The 20,796-nt window shown below is 33.2% G+C and overlaps 1 protein-coding gene across 11 annotated transcripts in view; it reads right to left on the bottom strand.

Moving 5' to 3' along the window:
• The window catches only part of CPEB2 (cytoplasmic polyadenylation element binding protein 2), a 66,226-nt gene that overhangs the window by 14,864 nt on the left and 30,566 nt on the right, over positions 1 to 20,796 (bottom strand). For 5 of the 11 annotated variants that reach the window (XM_045392147.2, XM_045392151.2, XM_045392148.2 and 2 more), the window contains 4 exons: positions 20,003 to 20,053; positions 12,705 to 12,728; positions 3,113 to 3,283; positions 1,424 to 1,513 (listed from right to left, as the gene is read on the bottom strand). In XM_045392147.2, the coding sequence (XP_045248082.2) occupies positions 1,424 to 1,513; positions 3,113 to 3,283; positions 12,705 to 12,728; positions 20,003 to 20,053 (336 nt within the window). The remainder of the gene's footprint in view (positions 1 to 1,423; positions 1,514 to 3,112; positions 3,284 to 12,704; positions 12,729 to 20,002; positions 20,054 to 20,796) is intronic. The other 6 variants (XM_045392149.2, XM_045392153.2, XM_045392150.2 and 3 more) reach the window with 2 other exon arrangements.

Below are 20,796 nucleotides of genomic sequence, written 5' to 3'. Positions count from 1 at the left end.
AATAAGAAAAACCACTAAAGGGTTTATGCAGGTAAGTAAAGAATAGTACCATCCAATGAGTTTTCAAAGACTGCTGTGGCTGGACTATAGGAGAAAATTGGAGAGGGCTAGAGATGTGGAGAGACTAGAAAGACAGCTGAAGGAGTCAAGGAAGTGATGATGGTAGCTTGTCGAGAACATTACAAAATAACTCAATACTCTGAGTATTCAATATAAATGGCATTTATAAAGTAAACTTTATGAAATGGCAAGATAGTAAAACTATGGCCAACACTAAAACTTAGCTAATAAGCAAACATCTCTATCCATGTGGAGATAATTTCCTCTCTAAACCAAGGTTTCGTGACCCCCAATAAACTCCAGACTACATGGAGAGAGGTAGATAGCTTTAATCAGATTCTTATAGAGGCCTAGGATCCAGAATCCCTACTCAAAAGATGCTCTTGATTCCATACATACATATAGATCTACAAGTATTAAAAAAAATCATTGCATTATTCCATTTATCTAAAAAACTATTTGAACTATTAGTGGAGGTGCTATAATTCTCAATGGCAGAAAGTAGATACTGTACCTAGTTTTTATATGCCAATAACTTCTTTATCATGCTTCATTTCCCAGAGTCAAAATCAAAGTATTTAACAGTTCTATTGGAGTCTTTTCTCCAGGCTTGACAATTCACTAAGTCATGAAACTAAACAGTATGTGTGATGTGCTTTTTCTAAAATTATATTTCAGCAATGTTTAAAGTAAAGTCTTAATCTTTGAACCTCCTCCTTTCTTTTACTTATTTCAGAGAATCTTCCATTAGCAATTCTGACTCCTTTCTCCTCTCTTCCTCTTGTTATTGTGGGCAGGATATACTTCCTCTCCCCACAGATGACTTGATCATGTGACTTGCATGTGAAGGTTAGCACAATTTGTAATTCTTGTCCTGTGGTGATCAGTCACAGTGTCTTCCTAGCAATAACTGACTAACATAACTAAGCATCTTCCTCAAGTCTTACATCTTTATATAACTGAAAAAAAAAATAGACCCAACTAGCTACTTTGTCTTTTATCTAAATTATTTATTCATCAACAGTTGGTAATAATTTATACCGCTCTGCTGTTATCTAGAACACTTAATGTAAATCTTATATTTCAACTGTTCATAAATTTATATTTTATAAAAGACCAATCACTTCACATAGATCTTAATTTCATAATGCAGAGAGATCCTGTTTCATGTCTACACCCAAGTTACCTGGAATGATGCTTTAGACAGAGAAAATACTCAAACATTTGTTGATTTGAGTCTCTGAAATTATTATCAAATCATAGCAAGTTTCTTATGATTCCTAACTGGCTAAGTAATTGCTATTCTTTCTTTTGCTCTCATACAACCAATTTCCTAGCAAATATTAACAATAACAATCCTTACCTTTTGGTGGAAAATAGGACTTGCTTTCTGCTTTATGAGGCCAATCTACTACCAAAGGTCCAAATCTTCTGAAGCTAGCAGTTATTTCATCTTAAGAAAGTACAATAATATGCATTAGAAATTAGTTTCAGTGATTCGTTCTAAGAAATTCTGTACTTTTACTATGAAGATTTAACATTTAAAACTGCCAAATACCTTAAGATAAATTAGAATATAAACACTGGGAATATGTCTAATATACTTATTAAAATAATATGTCAAACTTAATAACAATTTTTGTTAAAATAAATTCATTTTTAAGCAGTACACTGGTTAGAATACTCAATTGCATGTGAATTTTAAAATTTTATATAACATTGTATGGATACTAATGACTTTATAGTACACCAAACCACAAATAGCACTGGATTGAAAAAAACGCCAACATTACGTAAGTTAAATAAAATCTATTACTGCTTCACAAATAAAATCATTTTATTATAGGAAAAAAAGGTCTGCTGAAACAAGACTTGAATAACTATAATGTTGAAAAAATACACTAGGGTCTGATACATGCCAGGTAGTTTCACTGAAATCCATATAGGTTACATCCAATTGCTATGTCTTATGTTATTTCATTACATGGAAATCTTATGAAGATCAATACTTAAAATATGTTATTTCATTACATGGAAATCTTATGAAGATCAATACTTAAAATAAGTTTGTGGGTATTTGAATCATAACTAAAAAACATTCTAAAATATAAGAATGAGTGATACATTTCCCATAACCTCACAAATATAGTTTAATATTTTAAGTCTTCAATTTTCTTTTGTTATAATTACACATGATCATTTTCACATATAATCATTAGTGTTCGTGAAATCCTAATTTGCTATTCATGTTCTGTTTCCATTTCCCTTTTGCATTTGATAGCCTCTTTCTTCCCTGTTTCTAAGAGCACATTTATCCTCAAAGAAATTAAACTTTTGGCCGGGCGCGGTGGCTCATTCCTGTAATCCCAGCACTTTGGGAGGCTGAGGCGGGCAGATCACGAGGTCAGGAGATCAAGACCATCCTGGCTAACAAAGTGAAACCCCATCTCTACTAGAAATACAACAAATTAGCAGGGCATGGTGGCACACGCCTGTAATCCAGGCTACTCAGGAGGCTGAGGCAGGAGAACTGCTTGAACCCAGGAGGTGGAGTTTGCAGTGAGCCGAGATTGTGCCACCACACTCCAGCTGGGGCAACAGGGCGAGACTCCGTCTCAAAACAAAAAAAAAGAAATTAAACTTTCGATTACCAAGCATTGCAGATATAATCTTATGGTTGGTTCCATTTATTTCATTGTGTGTATGCATGCACACATTATGGTGATTTAAAAAGTTTCAAGTTTTATATACCTAAATATGTTCTATTATTTTAAAAACAAGTAGAAATGACCGAGGTCATGAAAATCTTATTTACCAAAAATGCTCGCAGTTACAAATATGATAAGATCTAAAGAAAAAAATCATAAAAAAGCTTTTGTTCAACTGTTTTCATATTTCAACAGGTGATAAAATATTTTAAAAGAAGAAAACACATTCTAATTCTGAAAATCTCCAGGTGGTAAAAACTTCCAGTCCATTCACATTAAATTTCATATTTTTTTGTTTTTGTTAAAGCCCAAATCACCATGTTAATAAATATCTTAATAAATACCTTCATCAATATCTGGAGGAAGACCACCAACAAAAACTTTTCGAGAGAAGCGTTCTATTCGCTCTCCATTTTGATGAGCTGAATAACAGGTAGGTGAATTTAAAACTCCAACTTGATCACTGTGACCATCATCCAGCAAGCCATCATCTATTGGAAAGAGGGAAGAACGACCTAGAATAAAGAACAAATATAACCTGAATCTCAGATCTGAGAAAATGATAAATTTAAGTATAAAAATACCAATGACAAATTAAAAGACTTAAAAATGAAGGTGATGCAGGTGAACATAAAAATTAAGAGAAATTTAAATAGTATGTGGTTTTAATTACCTGGATTCAAGAAAGAAGCAATCTAAAGAGTGACTTAGAAATAAACATAGCCATATGTCAACAATTAAACTGCAAAAGAAATACTAGATCACTTCAACTTGTTATGAGCAAGAATTTGTTATAACCAAGAATCTAATGTATGCGGACAGTTAGACTGGATATGCAACAGGTAAGACTTTTCAGAAACTGGTGGCAGAAAGGAAATGACACAGACTAAATAGATAAGGGGATATAATTTATAAAAAATCACTTGTAGACTACAGCAAGTAAGGATAAGGAGAACAAGTAACACTTGTATACAAGGTCTTGACCTAATTTATTACATGTGTGCCAATTATATGAAACGGTAGACAGGGCTTCTGCACATGTACAAACTAGAAAAGGGTGTCCCCTCTGGCACTTTAGTGCCCATTTGGGCCCACATTTCAGGAGGTAATCCTTGTATAGGGCACATCCTGTATAATCCTCTGAAGAAGTAATCCCCACTCTGTGGGTAATCCCTCCACAAAACTTAAATGACCTAATATACTCCCCGGCTGTCAAGGAATGTACATTTAGAAAGATCAGATGTATATATGTAACCATGGTACACATCCATAAGAAAGCTTTAAAGTGCTCAGAGGACATACTCTGGAGGAAAGGAGTCTAATAAAAGGGGGATTTCCTAAATCTCTAAGTGAAATTAGATAGTATTTATGATAAAAAGGGAAAAATAGCAGTGCATAGTGAAGCATTAGAGAGGGTAGAATATCTATAGGTGGAAATATTTACAGGAACATGGTTTTCAGTAAATTTTCCTTTTTCCCAAGTGAAAGGAGAAACAGAAAATGTAGGAAAAATTGAACTTAAGAAATAAGGAATAGTCAAGGTTGGCTGAAATATGTTGGAAACAAGCAGAGTAAAAGCTAGAAAAGCCCTTTGAGGCTAGCTAGAGTTATTTAACGCTGAATGCCAGGCTAACAAGACATTTAGTAGGTGATGAAGATAATCAACTGGATGCAGGGGTTCAATCAAAATTATAACTTTTTCTGTGCATTAGGGAGAGTTAGTAAATATGGATAAGGTAGCTGGAAATGAGCAGATTAGAAGTTGTGCAAAAAATCCACAAAGGATGGATGGCAGTCACAAGCAAATAGGAAACAAAATAGGGAGAAAGAATGAAAAAGAGAGATCTAAGGAAGACTTTAGAAAATGATAAGAACCATTAACTGATATAAGGACAGTAAAGACCAGAAACTGGTATGAGAAAGGAAAATAATTTAAGCTTTAGAAATGTAAAGTTTTATATGCTGTTAGGATGTTCAGAAGTAAATGTATAGTAGGAAGCTGAAAAGGAAGTGCAGAAAAGAAATATCATATTTCTGAGAAAATAATTTGGAGTCAACTCCACATGGGTTATAGTTTAAGGTCCTTCATAACATCAATGATAAACACTCCAGTGAGAAATGATGAGGACAGCTCCTCGGGAAACTTACAAGGAGGAAGCAGAACATTCAAGGAGCTAGAGAAAGGAGTGGTAGGAAAAGTGGGAGGGCAGCCAAAATATTACTGTACTAGAAGCACCAAAAAAGTAATAAAAGAACGAAAGAGCAATTAAGTAACAATGTGAAATATTAAGATAATTACTTTTAATAATGACAGTTGTTTTGAGGACATACATGATCTGTGAAGGTAGGTGTTTCAGGAAAGTTGGGTAGCAGTCACATTGCATGTATTTAGAGTTTTATTAAGTATAGAGATCAAATGAAGATTAGTTCTTAAAGTATATTAGATAAGGAACAACAGAGTAAGAATATGGACAAGTTGTTTTTCTTTCAATATTAACTGAAAGATTTTTTTGGATAGGAGACAATGGATATAATCTATAGCAGTGGTCCCCAACCTTTTTGGCAGCAGGGACTAGTTTTGTGGATGACAATTTTTCCACAGCAGGCGGATGATTTTGGGATGAAAATGTTCCACCTCAGATCATCAGGCATTAGATTCTCATAAGGAGCACACAACCTAGATCCTTCACACATGCAGTTCACAATAGGTTTCACGCTCCTGTGAGAATCTAATGCCACTGCTGATCTGACAGGAGGTGGAGCTCAGGCAGCAATGCTCACTTGCCCTCTGCTCACCTCCTGCTGTGTGGCCTGATTCCTAACAGGCCATGGACCAGTATCAGTTTTATGTTAGGTATCTGTCTACATATTAAACAAATAGGCCACAGACCAGACCATTTTATGTTGGGTATTTGTCTATATATTAAATCACATGCCATAGAGCATCTTGAAAAATATGACACATGACGCAAGTAATACAAACAAAGACAATTAGAAATGTGACAGCCTGAGGAGAATGGGTTGGGGATAAGAAGGAAGGGATCATATGCCTGTCAGAGTGAGGTAGCTAGCTACCTAGATGTTTGACATAAAAATTTAGTTTACAAGACACAACAACAGAGAGAAAGATGATATTTGATATAGGAAGCGAATTATTCTAAAGATTCAAATGCTGCTTAAATACGATGTTCTGAAAAATACCCGTGTTCACTGAGTAACTTTGTGAATATTGCTTAACTTTTCAAATACCTGTTATTAGAAATAGGAAGCAATATAAAACAAAATGTCAGTGTTCTTTGTGATGAACAGAAAGGAAACTCTTCAACATGAAACTATTTTTACTTAATAAAATGAACATCAAGATCCACTAAAAATAATATTAATTGTGAATAACTGGTCAAAGTTTTAAAGGTTAGACTTTAATTGAATAATTCTCTATTTTAAAAGGAATAAGATAAACAGCATGCATACAAACTTGATTTTAAGGGAAAAAATCAAAAATCCAAATTCTATATTTATTTCAGATATACCAATTCTTTGGAAAGTTTTTCACTTTAAAATGCCCTAACACAAATAAAAACTTAGCAGTGTCACAAATACAGTAAGTATTTAAATGTCTTTCTAACAGACATTTAAGTTGAGAAAAAATATGGATCACAAATACTTAGGGTCTACATAAAAAAAAAAAAAAAAGAATGCGGTGACAAATCACACTATAAGCAATGCCAAAGAGAAAAGTGACCCAAAAATGACTCCAGTTTTTTGTTTACTATAATAAAATATTGCCCTTAGTATTCATATAACTAAAAACATCTATAATCTATGTGTCTATAATCTATTAACAAAGTTCAGCTAAACAAAGAATGTAATGAAAAGTTTAAGAACATTTAGTACACTAGCCATACTAACAAGAATCTTCACTGTTGGACAATAATGACTGCTTTTTTTCAAGAAGCCATAAAAGCTATAGATTTAAACACTCATTTAAAAGAATATATATCATTGACAAAGTATGACTTTTTACTTTGCCAATTATCCTTTTATCATATTTCAAATTACTATGACAATAAAAGGAGAACCATTAAATAAGTTTATGTCTACCACTGTAGTGTACCTTAAACATGCTTTCTAAATGATACCATACATATGTTTTCAGGTTCTTTCACCTCAAAGGAATAAAACTGAATGATAATGAAACACAACAAATTCATTTTGCTGGAATGCAGCAAAAGCCATGCTTAAAGGAAAATTTGTAGTTTTAAAAGCATATTAGAAAACAAGACATGCTTAAAACAAATCATCTTGTTTCTACCACAGAAAGCTAGAAAAAGAATAGCAAATAAAATAGAAAGTAAGATGAAGGAAATAAAGTAACAAAAAGGAGATATCAATCAACATAGAACTTACAAACATTAAAAGATGAAAAAGGGAATGTTATTAGCCACTTTATGGTAATAAATTTAACAACTAGAGGAAACAAATCCCTTGAAAAATGCAGCTTTTCAAAAATGGCAGAGGGAGAAAAAATCTGAATAGTTATTTATCTATTAAAAAATGAAAATCATAACTCAAAAATCAAAATAAGAAAATATTCCAACAAAGAAAAATCCAGGCCTAGGTGGCTTTACTGGCAAATTAACTAGACTTTTGAAGAAGAAAAAAACAGCAATTTTATACAAACTCTTTCAGAGAATAAAGAAAGAGGAAGCACTTCACAACTTGTTTTTACAACTGCAATCTGACAAAAACATTATAAAGAAACTGTATACTAATGTCCCTCATGAACACAAATGCAAAAATCCTAAAAAATATGTTGGCGGAATGAATCCAGAAGTATAGATAACAAAGGAAAACATATCATGATTAAGTAGGGTTCACCCCAGGAACATAAGATTGATTTATCATTTTAAAATCAATTACTGTTAACTGTACCACATAAACAGACAAAAACAGAAATAGCATAAAATCATTTCCATAAATGTAGGAAATGCATCTGATAAAATTCAACAGCTATTCATAATTTAAAAAAAAAAAAAAGCAACTCCCAGAAAACTAGGAGTAGGAGGGAATTTCCTCAATCCAATAAAAAGCATTTAAAAAAAAAAAAAAAAAAGAGTGAAAGTCTTCAATAATAAATTATCAAATGGCTTCTCTTGAAGGTTTGGAAGGATGTTAACTCTATTTCTACTCAGCATTGTACTACTGGAGGTACAACAAGTCAAAGAAGATGAAAAAAATAATTTAAAGTCATGAGTACTGGCAAAGAAAAATAAAAGTATTTGGTATAGACATAATTGTACATGTAAAATTCAAAGAAATCAAACTAGTAGAAATAATTGTATTTAGGGAAGAAATGCAAATTCAATTTACAAAAACCAAATTATTTCTAAATGCTAGTAATAAACTGGGAAAAATTTTAAATATCATTTCCATATCTCATCCAAACCCACCAAATACTGACAAACTTAAGAAAAGATATGCGAGATTTTTACACTGAAAATGACAAAAAATTGCTATGGAAAATGTTAATAAAATGAAATAAATGAATAAACAAAAGAAACCATGTTAGATGTAAATTCTTTCCAAATTATCCAATCTATAGATTGGATACAATCCATCCAAAATCTCAGCACACAGTCTTCTAGAAATTCACAAGCCAGTTCTAAAATTTATAATAAATCAAAGACCTACGAACAATCAAGGAAAGCATACAAAACAAACAAACAAAAAAGCCAAAGTTGGAGGATTTACACTACCAAGTTTCAAGACTCACTAGTTAGCTATAGTTATTGAGACTGTAAAACTGATATTAGAGTAGACAAATAGAACATAAGAGTCCAGAAATGGGCCTACACATGTATAGTCACTTGATGTTTTAGTTCAATGTGGAAAAGTAAATCTTTTCAATAAATGCATTTCTAGTTGGAGGGGGAAATACATTTGATCCTTGTATCACACCATACTGAAAAATAAATCCAAGAAGGATCACAGACTTAAATGTAAAAGTTAAAACAATGAAACTAGAATTTCTTCATAACCTTGTGGGTAGTGATAATTTCCCAGGACTAAATGACACTAATGGTGAATGAAAACAATTGGATTTTTAAGAAAATTTAGACATTTTTCTGCTTATCAAAGATACTGTTAAAAAGTGGATGACAAACAATACGCTGCTGGAAAATAGGACAAAATATATAAACAACTCCCATAACGAAGAAAAACAACCCAATTAAAAATGAGCAAAAGACTTGTAAGGGAACTTTACAGAAGAATACAATGGAATGGGTTAGAAGCACATGACAAGGTGTTTAGACGCCATCCTTAGTCATCAGGAAACTGCAAATTAGAGCCACAGTGAGGGACTACACACCATCAGAATGGATAAAATTAAAAAGCCAACACTCGGCCGGGCACAGTGGCTCATGCCTGTAATCCCAGAACTTTGGGAAGCTGAGGTGGGCAGATCATCTGAGGTCAGGAGTTCCAGACCAGCCTGGCCAACATGGCGAAACAATTTTTGTAAAAATACAAAAATTAGCCGGGTATGGTGGCGCATGCCAGTAATCCCAACTACTTGGAAGGCTGAGGCAGAAGAATCGCTTGAACCAAGGAGGTGGAGGCTACAGTGAGCCGAGATCGGACCATTGCACTCCAACCTGGGCAACACGAGTAAAACTGCCAACACTGGGTACTTCACAAGATTGTTTCAAATAGCAAATCCTGGATCAACTTTAAAGCAGTATATAGCATACTGCATTTTCAATAATTCCTTATTTATCATAGCACATAAATCTGAATGACTATACATTATGAATAAATCAAACTTCTCTAATTAAACTTCCATCATTTGTCTCCCTTTAAAATTATTTCTCCTATCTTCTTGTCCCATATGTAATCTACTAACTCAAGCTTTGGGTTTACTTGCTTAAAAGGATTGCCTCCTGGGGCTTAGAACCATTAACTAAAATAAGTTTTTATTTCCATTACTAAAAATATTCTACATATTTTTATTCCTTCTGGAACACAGTAGCCCTTTAATCCTTTATTAAAGGAACTGATTGTGCTATAGAAATAGTTTAAGTTGAAAGGATCGAACTTAAGTTACACTTCACACCTCCCTTCACAACCCTCATCCTACTTGAATCCTGGACAAGTATGTTCACTCTCAGAATGGAATGGAAGAAACAATGAATACAAAATAAATACAAATGATAAGTAGTTTTCCATATTAAAGTCAGCTCCCCATGTGAACCCTTTTCCTTCCTAATGCTGCCCCCTAGGCAGCTCTAAAGTAGAACTCTTTATGGCTACCAGGGGACAGAGATACACAGTAGTGGCAGTAGGTTCCAACTAAAAAGCAGGGAAAGAAATCTCTGCTTTTCTCAACTACTACTAGCATAATTACATTTTGATTATTCCTAAAGTATATTTCATAAATTAATACCTAGAGCTAGCTTTAAAGTTCTTATTGACATTATTAAGAAATTCAAGTACATAAAGTCGTTTTGGTATTAACTTGATTTGACTGTAGTCAAGTGAGAAATCTTTTACATGAAAGAAGAAAAACAGTTCTTCCTGAACAGGACTACAAAAGTCAAAGTAAGAATGTCCCGTGAAAATAACTGTTCACCCATTATTGCACTGGTAGAAGAGCCACGACTTATTTTTAGCAAAAATTATATCAACTCAGTGTGACACATCCCACATGAACAGAAGATAAGCAACTCATTTTTAACAAAATAATTCTAAACAAATGCAGTTTCTTTGATGGATCAAATCTAAAACATGAGGCTATATAAAAGGGGGTCTTTGGTGGTAAAAAGGTTATCAGTCTGAGGTTTGTTATATCTAGGATGGAACAGGAAAAAAACAGTAAAAAAATAGGAAGAAAACCAGGTGACTAGCCATTTCTGAGTCATTCCTTTGGTATGCAGGTTTTTTAAAAAAAATCATTACTTACTGTTTCAGTGTACTTTAAAATTCAGATAAAATCTCTCAGTAGTTATTTCTAATGAGTGTGGCTTTCACGTGACTCTCACAATCAAAGTTTTAAAAGTAGACTGCTACTGTTCATAGAAGATGAGCTAAAAATTTACTAAGGCCATATAATCTGAGATGAAAATTCAGGCATTCATTCCCCCTTATGCTAAACCAAATATGTGTGCCAACCGTCAGTTCTGTCCTAATGGAAGCTTTTATCAGAAGCCTTAAAACCATGTGAGAGTCTTCCTGCTTCCAATGCAGGAAGGCAGTTCTGAAGTCAAATAATTCTTTATGGCTTCTAGTGTATCGAGATATACAGGAACGAAAGCAGGTTCCTATATAAAAGCAGGGGAAAATTTTTGCTTTTTCTCAATATCACAATCATAATCTACAATTATTGAACTGAGAAGAAGACAAATAATAACACTACTTCCTAATACTTTGTTCCTAAAAACTTCTTAGGTCATGATATTTACATGAGAGTATATGAAATTAGACTAAACGTAAGCCACAACAGTTAAAAGATGAAAAATGTTTAACAAGGCAAGAATTCTGAATTGCTCTATAGCTTCAAAATGCCTAAAAATCACAGATTGGTAAGTGGGTTGTGTTTCAGAGAACTGAAGCTCCATTATTAAAATGGCATAGTGAAATAAGTTAGTCCATAGGTTTGAAAATAGTATTAAACTTCCAAACTTTCCCCACTTCTCAGCTTGCTACGTCTTTAGAAAAGTTGTTCAGCTTCAATTTTCTAAATCTTGAGTGTCTATCTCCTCTAAATTTTTAGTTTGAAAACTGAAGAACCAAAAGATTCAGTCAAGCATTTGAAGAAACATATTAAAAAATTAAGTTAAATTCAGATAATCTGAAATATAAAATTGGGAGCACTTAAGAATATAAAATACTAGTTTTGGTTGTCAGTCGTGGCAAATGGTTTTGCTTGTTTAAAAAGTCCACACATTCATGACTAGTTGAAAAGAAATGGAAGCACTAGCACATGTATATAAAAGTGATCAAAGGGCATTATTATTACTGTCTATTCTCCATAGCTTAAGGGAGATTTTTAGAGGCCAAATAAAACTCTTTTTATTCAGTGTGGCACTTGGAATAAGCCTAACAATATAAACATCATGATTTTTGCTCATTTAGAGAACAATCTAGTAGCATACTTTTGCTTCCTCTCATCCCATCTACTAGTCTGCACATGGCAAAAGGAGAAGCAGCTTCAGCCACAGAAAACATCAGCTGCTTTCCTAGGAAGTTCAATAATAGTCTTGCATCACATAGTCCTCTTTCCTTAGGATACCACACAAGAACTCTGTGGGGAATACTTTAGTGGGGGAGGGAAAGGAAAAAGGAAAGGGGAGAAGGTATATGTGTGTGTGTGTGTGTGTGTGTGTGTGTGTGTGTGTGTGAGAGAGAGAGAGAGAGAGAAAGAGAAAGGGAAAGAAAGGGTTACATTCTTAGAAAACAGAGAAATATAAGCAACATTATTTCTATAAATCAGTGTTAACAATAATCTATTTGGTGTGTATTATTTTCAACTGGGTCAACATAGAACTAACAAGCTAGAGTTGTAAATTATACATCATAAATATGACAGTTACACATTTAGAGAGTAGAAAAATCATACTTCATGCTACCTTCACTAATATTAAACATATTTAAGCAGACAAACTATAAATAGCATCTTTAAGAGATACAGAAATAACTTTAAAAACTAGAGTTAAATCTCAACAGTTTAAAAAGGGAAAATTTATTAAATAACCACAATTAGTATAAAAATACAGTTCGAAAGTTAAAGAGATTTAAAATTAAAAACTTCGACAAGTGCTCAAATCAAAATACAATTGTGAGTTTTCAGAGATTGCATGAAAAATCTAGAGTAATTACAACATTGATCAGTAAACCCAATTAGAAACAATTATACCATAGCAAACGGAAATGAATTACCTCGTCTTCGCCCATAACTCCTTGCTGCATGTAAACAAAGGACAAATTGTAAAATGTCAGAACTAAAAAATAAGCCCACATATACAAATATTTCTGACATGAAAAGCTATGTGGGCATCTGAAAATTAGTGCTACTTTGTTTTAAGAGCAATGACAAAGTCACCATATAAGATTTGCATGTTTTACCATTCTACAAAGGACTTTTATTTATAGGTAAGTATATATCATCTGAATCACATAAAACTCTGAAATGAACAATACACCATTTATTAGCATTTGTGTTAAAATTCACAAATATTTGTTTCATCTAATGATGATAGAAATATATAACACTGTGCAAGAAATAGCATCCCAAATAATTTTCCCAGTGAATGGAAACAACTTGAACTAAATGCTTATTTTTCCACTTATTATAAAGAATGGTATGGCATATATAGTCCAATAAATAGCTATTCAGATCCAATCCACATTATACCAAGCCCTGCATGGAAGTAGTGCTAGAAGAACAGATGACTGAGAAGATATACCACTATTAGACTGACACTCTGAAGCCTGTACAGATTAGACAGGATTTAAGAAATCAACATTTAAACTTGTTTAGAGAAATTACTATAGCTAATAATGCTTTCCATCATTTTAATATATGGTATAACAGCTATCTACTAATTGTTTTTATGTCTACCTATGAGGTAAGAGGGATTCAGATACAAATTACTATGAACATCATCATAGAATAGTACATATGTTAAATACCATAGAAATAGATAGGCATTTCTATCTATGTTACTTGCAGTGACATAATTCCTACGGAAAAACAAAAAGACTGTAATTTCTTTTTCATAAGAAACTACCAGTTTGATAAAATCCACAAATTGTTTTAAAGGAACTCCTCCCCACAAATTTGAATACACAATGAGTATTTTTACCCTGAAATTAAAATATGAAGTCAAGGCAGTAAACAAACAAACAAAAAAAGACTGTTAAAATTAAGATCTTATTTCATATTCACAGATTTTTTTTAGGCCTGCAAAAAATTCAATAGTGAATAAATCTCAAGTAAAAATATGTACTGAAAGTTGTCAGAAACGTCTACCTAAAAATATAAAACTTAAAGATCAAAAGAAAACATTTCACATTATGAAATACATTCTCTTTTATACTAATGCTTTACTACAAGGAAGTGTGTCTATAACACACTAGTTCCTCTAATAAAAAGTGGGAAAAACAACCTTGTCAACTCTTGGTCATTTAAATTCTAAGAAATAAGTCAATAAATATAAGGCTTATATCAGACCCTTTTATATAAAATAACTTCATGTGCATCTCTGCCATTCTAGTGTCTTTAGCTATATAATCTGTTGCACACTGAACCTATCCTTGAGCTCCAATTACCTCAAAGTCCGGCAGATCTATTTCATAGCTTATCTGACCTATATATTATTCCTCCTCTCCTGAGATAGGGGTGAAAGCAGCACTTAATATTTTGTTGTCTAGGTCTTCTAAACATAAAAGTTTTTAAAAAACTCTAACTGATGGGAGATCAACTGTGAAAAATCAGACTGATACAAGAAATTATAATAGAGTGATCAAGAATAGACTATAGGGCTGCACACAGGTGATCACGCCTGTAATCTCAGTAGTTTGGGAAGCTGAGGTGGGTGGATCACCTGAGTCTAGGAGTTGGAGACCACTCTGACCAATATGGTGAAACCCTGTCTCTACTAAAAATACAAAAATTAGCCAGGCGTGGTGGCGGGCACTTGTAGTCCTAGCTACTTGGGAGGCTTAGGCAGGAGAGTTGCTTGAACCCGGGAGGCAGAGGTTGCAGGCAGGTGAGATAATGCCATTGCACTCCAGCCTGGGAGACAGAATGAGACTCTCTCTCTCTCTCTCTCTCTCTCTCTCTCACACACACACACACACACACAGAAAAAAAAAAAAAAAAAAAGAAAAAATAGACTACAGAAGAGTGAATAGTTGTATTAAGCCTAGAAATGGTCAACAGTCCCCAAACCACTTCACAGGATGAGTCACTTGGGTTTCCTGCTTATCCCTGGGCATAGCCTAATGGTATTAATCCAGTATGAATTTGTTTTGGAGAATTTCATTCATAGGTGTAGAAAGCTGAAGATTTACAAAGCAAATAAAAATATTTTCATCCAGTTTAAAGTCAAATGATGAATTATGAAGTCTTAATGTCACACTTAATTCTTGACCTACTGAGAAAATTAATGGTATCATAGCCAGTTTATGTTCTTAGCTGAGGCTACTCAATACTAAAATGGTAAAAATATGCATAAATTTCATAGCATCTTAAGTTTTCATTCCTTGGCTTGAACATAATCATTTAGAAAATTTCTCCAACTATCTCATACCTGAGGAATTTTAGAATCCTGTAAAGAGCTATTCTACTTATTTTTTGGACAACTCTCAGATTCCAAGTATCTACATTACCAAAAATAGAACTGACTACAGATGAAGCTAAACCATGTGAAATATTTCCTATTCCCTGTTATGGAAATAACTAATCTGCACACTAAACAATGGTGTGTGTATTCACTTTCCTACCAATATTTCTATGTGAATTTCTGGAGTATGTTCCATTATAACTCTGAATCAGAATTATGAGAAACACCTACCTATTAAGAAAAAAACTAAGTGACTTATGTTTTTAAAAAGACTTTTTAAAACAATATGTCCTTCAAACTCATTGAGAATATGATTTTTAAAAGGAAAAACTTGTATAAAAATGAAGAACACCTATGAAGTGTTACAAAAATAACATAAGGAGCTGGCTATTTAACATACCTGTTCACGTTTATAAGCACAGGTAGATTAAACATGTATTACTGACACATGTGTGTCCTTATTTATTTAAAAATAAGAAGGCTTTGAGAAAAGCCTGAAGACAAGCGACTTCACAATTTTGGTTCTGGTTTCCAAATCGTCTTATTAAGGTTCTAATCTATAGCTACAAAAAATAAAAACAGGATGATTCTAATATTCTGACTAGAAACTGTAGGGTCATATATGTATTGGCTCTCAGCTACAGTTGTAACTAAACTACTGCAGCTAGAGGAAGGGATAGACAAACACATTAAATCAGCTGGAAATACAGGCTAAAGTTCTCTTGATGAGGAACCTAATGACATTTTTAGGTTTTTCAACTTGAAAAAGCCAAAACTAAGGAGAGAACTATGCTTCTAATTCATAGTCCTTTTTTTTTTTTTGAGACGGAGTGGAGTCTTGCTTTGTCGCCCAGGCTGAAGTGCAGTGGCCAATCTCGGCTCACTGCAAGCTCCGCCTCCCGGGTTCACGCCATTCTCCTGCCTCAGCCTCCTGAGTAGCTGGGACTACACGTGCCCGCCACCACGCCCAGCTAATTTTTTTGTATTTTTAGTAGAGACGGGGTTTCACCGTGTTAGCCAGGATGGTCTTGATCTCCTGACCTCGTGATCTGCCCGCCTCAGCCTCCTGAAGTGCTGGGATTACAGGCGTGAGCCACCGCGACTGGCCCCTAAATCATAGTCCTTTTCAAGACCCCCAAAAAAGCTTATTTCCTCCACTCATTCCACCAGCATAAAAAAAAAGAACTGATGGCTACCCCACTTTCCTATTTTTATGACTGAATAGATATAGTTAAAGCGTCTGCCTTCAGAAATACAATTACTGACTTAATTTTCTTAAACGATACACATAACTTTTTTCCTCTCAGAAAGTACAGTAAGCTCTTTATCACATACATAGCTGTACTTGGGTTATCACAGCAGATTTACATTTCTAACTAGCTTGATAATACCATTCCCACACCCCGTCCTGGCCACCAATACTTCTGCTCTATTTGTTTCTCTTTTGAAAAATATTATGTACTAACAAAAATGTAAGCTATTTTCCTTGAGAAAGGGGTAAAGAAAATATAATTCAAATATTAATACAAATACTGAATGATAAATCATTTTGTATTGCTCTTTACAGGGTTTTTTAAAAACTACTTATAATAAAAAGTGTTTAGGATTTATACATTTAGAAATATAAACATACATACTTTCATTCTAACTTCAGAAGTACTTCACCTTTGGTTTCAAGACAATCTACACAATTCTATATAACGTGACTTCCCTAAAGTGCTTCTGGATGCTAAATATGGACTCTTCAACATATTTGAATTCTTCAATAGTGACAGTCTCCAGTAGTCAATTCAACTTAATTTGGGGAATATGGTCTGTTCAGAAGGAGACTGCTTGTAGTTATATTTATATGGTTTTTTTGTTGTTTAAATTAAAAATATCTCTACAGCCTCATGAGATATACAGGTATTTATTGTATTACACCTCTTTTTTAAAAAACTATATATCTGAGCTAACAGATGCTTAGAGTTAAGGATTTGCCAGAGACACTTCATAGTTTTAATGAGTTTGATCAACTTCCTGGCTTTTATCCCATTTTCTCTTTATTTCTTACTTAAAGGAATATTTAAAAGATGAACCATAACTGCTGATTAACTATTAAGGTAGAATCATAAAATCTTTACAGATATGTTTACAGATATATTTGCCATATCGGCCCTAACAATTGTAATAGTGTGTTTTATTAAAGAAACTCAAGCCTAGCATCACTGTCAGCTTTCTGTCAGTTCTGCATTTTCTAAGGAATGTTCTTTAATTGCAACAGTCACGCATTTATTTTAGTGGGTATCTGTGTACATCAAAAGTCATCTTGGGTACTCCAAGGAGCAACAGCATCACACTTTAGGAAACAATGCCTCAGAGAGTTATTTTACCTTTTTGGGGGGTTATTTTACCTAAACTTTGTCCCAAGAGAGTTTCTAACAAATAGTTCTAGTTTGGCTTTCTGCAAGAACACAAAATGGGCCATCTTTGTTAGCTACTTGTAATATACCTCAAATAGTTTAAAATATCAGTTATGTTTTCTCTTAAGTTTATATTTTCCAACACAGACATACCTAACTTCATGTATTTATAGGACATGATTTTTACTCTTTCAAATAAATTTTTATCACTGTTCACCATCACCCACTACTTAGCTAACATTTACTTTCAGAAGCTGCTCTAAATACTTTACATGAAGGAATTCACTCACTTCTCACAACAGTTCCCCTGAGTCAGGCAGTATGCTAATCTCTGTTTTAGACATAAACAAACTGAGTCAAAGTGAAGTTAGGTAAGCTGTTCAAGGTTACACAGATAGAAAAAGCCAACCTGGGTTTAAACTCAGATAATCTGGCTCCAGAATCTATGTTAGCAACCACTATGAGCTAGCTACTATACTACACCACTATAAAAAGACTGATGCAAAATTTATTATTAAACATTGATTTTTAAAATTAACAATATTAGCTCTGTCAGTTAATTCAACTTACTTAACCAAATGCCTAAAAGTGAGTTAAACGTGATATACTTAAAGAGAAACTTTCATAATTCAAAAAGTCGGTCTATGTACTATGAGAAACAACAATTTCTTTAATCCGTCAATAACATTTAATAAATACTTAGTACAGGAATACTAATATCACTTAATTCTCACATTTCCCAGAGAGACCATATGCTAAGAATATAACTGAATTACACATAGTTAAAAAATAGTTCAAGAAAAATATCCCCTTACCTATTAGTACATTTCTTTGCCTAGTTCTCTCTTCAATAACCTTGGTGTTTACTAAAACTATTTAAATCCCTAATATTCAAGACTTCTTTAACCCACAAATATTCCCAATTATGTTGCGACTTCTTTAACCCACAAATATTCCCAATTATCTTGCTTTACTCTCAAGCAATGATGCGAAAAAAGTTAAAAAAAAATTCTCTTTGGATCAAATTGTTTCTTTTCCTGATGTAAACACATTTTCATGTCCTAGTTTAATTATCTTTTTCTCCCTGCTAGTACCTTGCCAGAAAAAGTTCAGAGTTTCCAGGCTAGCTTCCTGTACTGAGTATGCATTGTCGCCCCAAATGACAGACTACTAAGACTACTCACATAATATACAAAGCAGATTTGTCCACAAGATGCAACTCTGGCCTGAATACTCTTCTTTCTGCTGTGTGATGAAACACTTTTCCACCTAACATCTAGATTATTTATAAGGGCTTTTCGCAACTGACAAAATCATCAATTAGTTTAATAATGTTTAGTATAACTAATAATGTAAGATGCAGATACACTGTGGATACTAAGTTCTTTGCTTCCACATGACTCAGTACGGCCCCAGTAGTACCCTGGCAATTCTGACCACAACCACCCTGTAGGATTCTCACTAATTAGATAGCCCAATGCTTAGACTAGGCTGGCATGTGCTAGACAACTCAACAGTGAAATGCTGAATGATTAAATCAATCACCTCATCTAATGCTCGGCTTCTTCAATTTTTCTCACCGAAAATCCTACTTACCCTGACCATCTCCTATGTGGCCTAGACTTTATTTCCATCCTTCTGTCTTAATACTAGTTCACATGGTCTAGCTTTACATGTACCTTATTTTCAGTTTTTGTTCCTCAACTTCATTGCCATGTTATTTCAGCAAAGCTTTAGTTGAAATACAAGAGCCAAGCCATTTTAATGATATTGTTTTTTAAAGTAAATATTAATACTATTTCTATTCTTTCCCCTTCCTATTTCCCTCTCCACACCCACCCTCTGACTTAAAAATACTCTTGTGAAGGACATTTTAATCCTCCATCTCTACTCCCACAATCACGGATGTGCTAAGTACTGAGACTCTGAATATGTTAATGTTTGTCTAACAGAAAGAAAACTAACTTTAACGAAAATTTATTATTTTCCTTACTTTGGTGAACTTCACTATGTAAGTTTTCTAGTTTGAATAAGTTTAGTGTGATCACAATATTTATAGTCACCAGTATATTCCTTATTTAACCACAAACACAAGTGCTACACTAAGTAACAAGTTCTACGCACTTTGCAAACATCTCATTTGAATCTCACAATAAACCTTGAGACTATATTCTCATTACACAGATGGGGAAACTAAGGTAATAGTAATCTGTCCAAGGTCATATCTGAAACTGGAAAGGCAATATTCAAAACAGGACTGCCTCCAAGTCTGTGATCACTGAATTAGTCATACTGTTACAAATGACGGCTTTACCAGTCAGAACACACTCAGATTCCTAATTCTGCCTTTTGTATAGGAATAGTAGTAACTTTATTTTTATACTCATAGAATGATTAAACTGTGTGTATGGAGAGGTTCAGAGATACATGTATTAAATCATCTTTACATAAACCAATTGGAAACACAAAATGTTTTTATAAAACTTACCATTTAACATCAATAGATTGTCAGTTCCTGGATGTGGATAGCTCAATCGACCTTTAAAAAGACAGGAAAGGTGAGTTTGAAGATTATGGAGTTATTTGAAAAGCAAAAAGAAAAAAACAAAAAACAACAACAAACAAAGGTGGTGTAAAGAGAAAATTATTGAGCACAGTATTTTTCATAAGATTACAATGTGATTTGGGAGCAACACCAATAGAATAAAGCTTATTTATTTTTGGAAATGTAAAAACAATATACGTATCATATCCTAATCTTGCAAGTTTAATATGAAATGTGAATTTTTAAAATTTTTTCAAAGTTGTTTGTAATTTTATCTATAGATCTCTTGTCAAAAATAAAACTTGAGAGAAGTTCATATTCCTAAATCAAAAACAATTAAAATGTTAAAATAAAAAATAAGCAGAAAAATTCATCTCAACTTGCCAATGTGGCTTTATAAAGTCATATTTAAATAAATAAGGTTAATGAAAACATCTTATATTACAAATATTGAAAACTTCTTCCAAGTTTATGAATGATTAAAAATATAAAAAAATAAATAAAAAATAAAAATACTAAAGCTGATGAGCATAGTAGCATAGTATTTCCTCTGAGTCATTCTTCATTCAAAAGTTTTTTATTTACTAAATGCAGAAGGGACAACAGTATTATGAACTGCTGTGGAGAAGAAAAAAGGTATGCATGAAACATTCTGTGGTTTATCCAGCATTTTTACATCATAACACTTGTTTGATAAATGCCAATAGCTAGGATGACCATTATTTTTAGTCTATTAT

Source organism: Macaca fascicularis, chromosome 5, assembly GCF_037993035.2.
Source record: "Macaca fascicularis isolate 582-1 chromosome 5, T2T-MFA8v1.1".
Classification (NCBI taxonomy): domain Eukaryota; kingdom Metazoa; phylum Chordata; class Mammalia; order Primates; family Cercopithecidae; genus Macaca; species Macaca fascicularis.
This window is presented reverse-complemented; position numbering and strand designations above follow the sequence as displayed.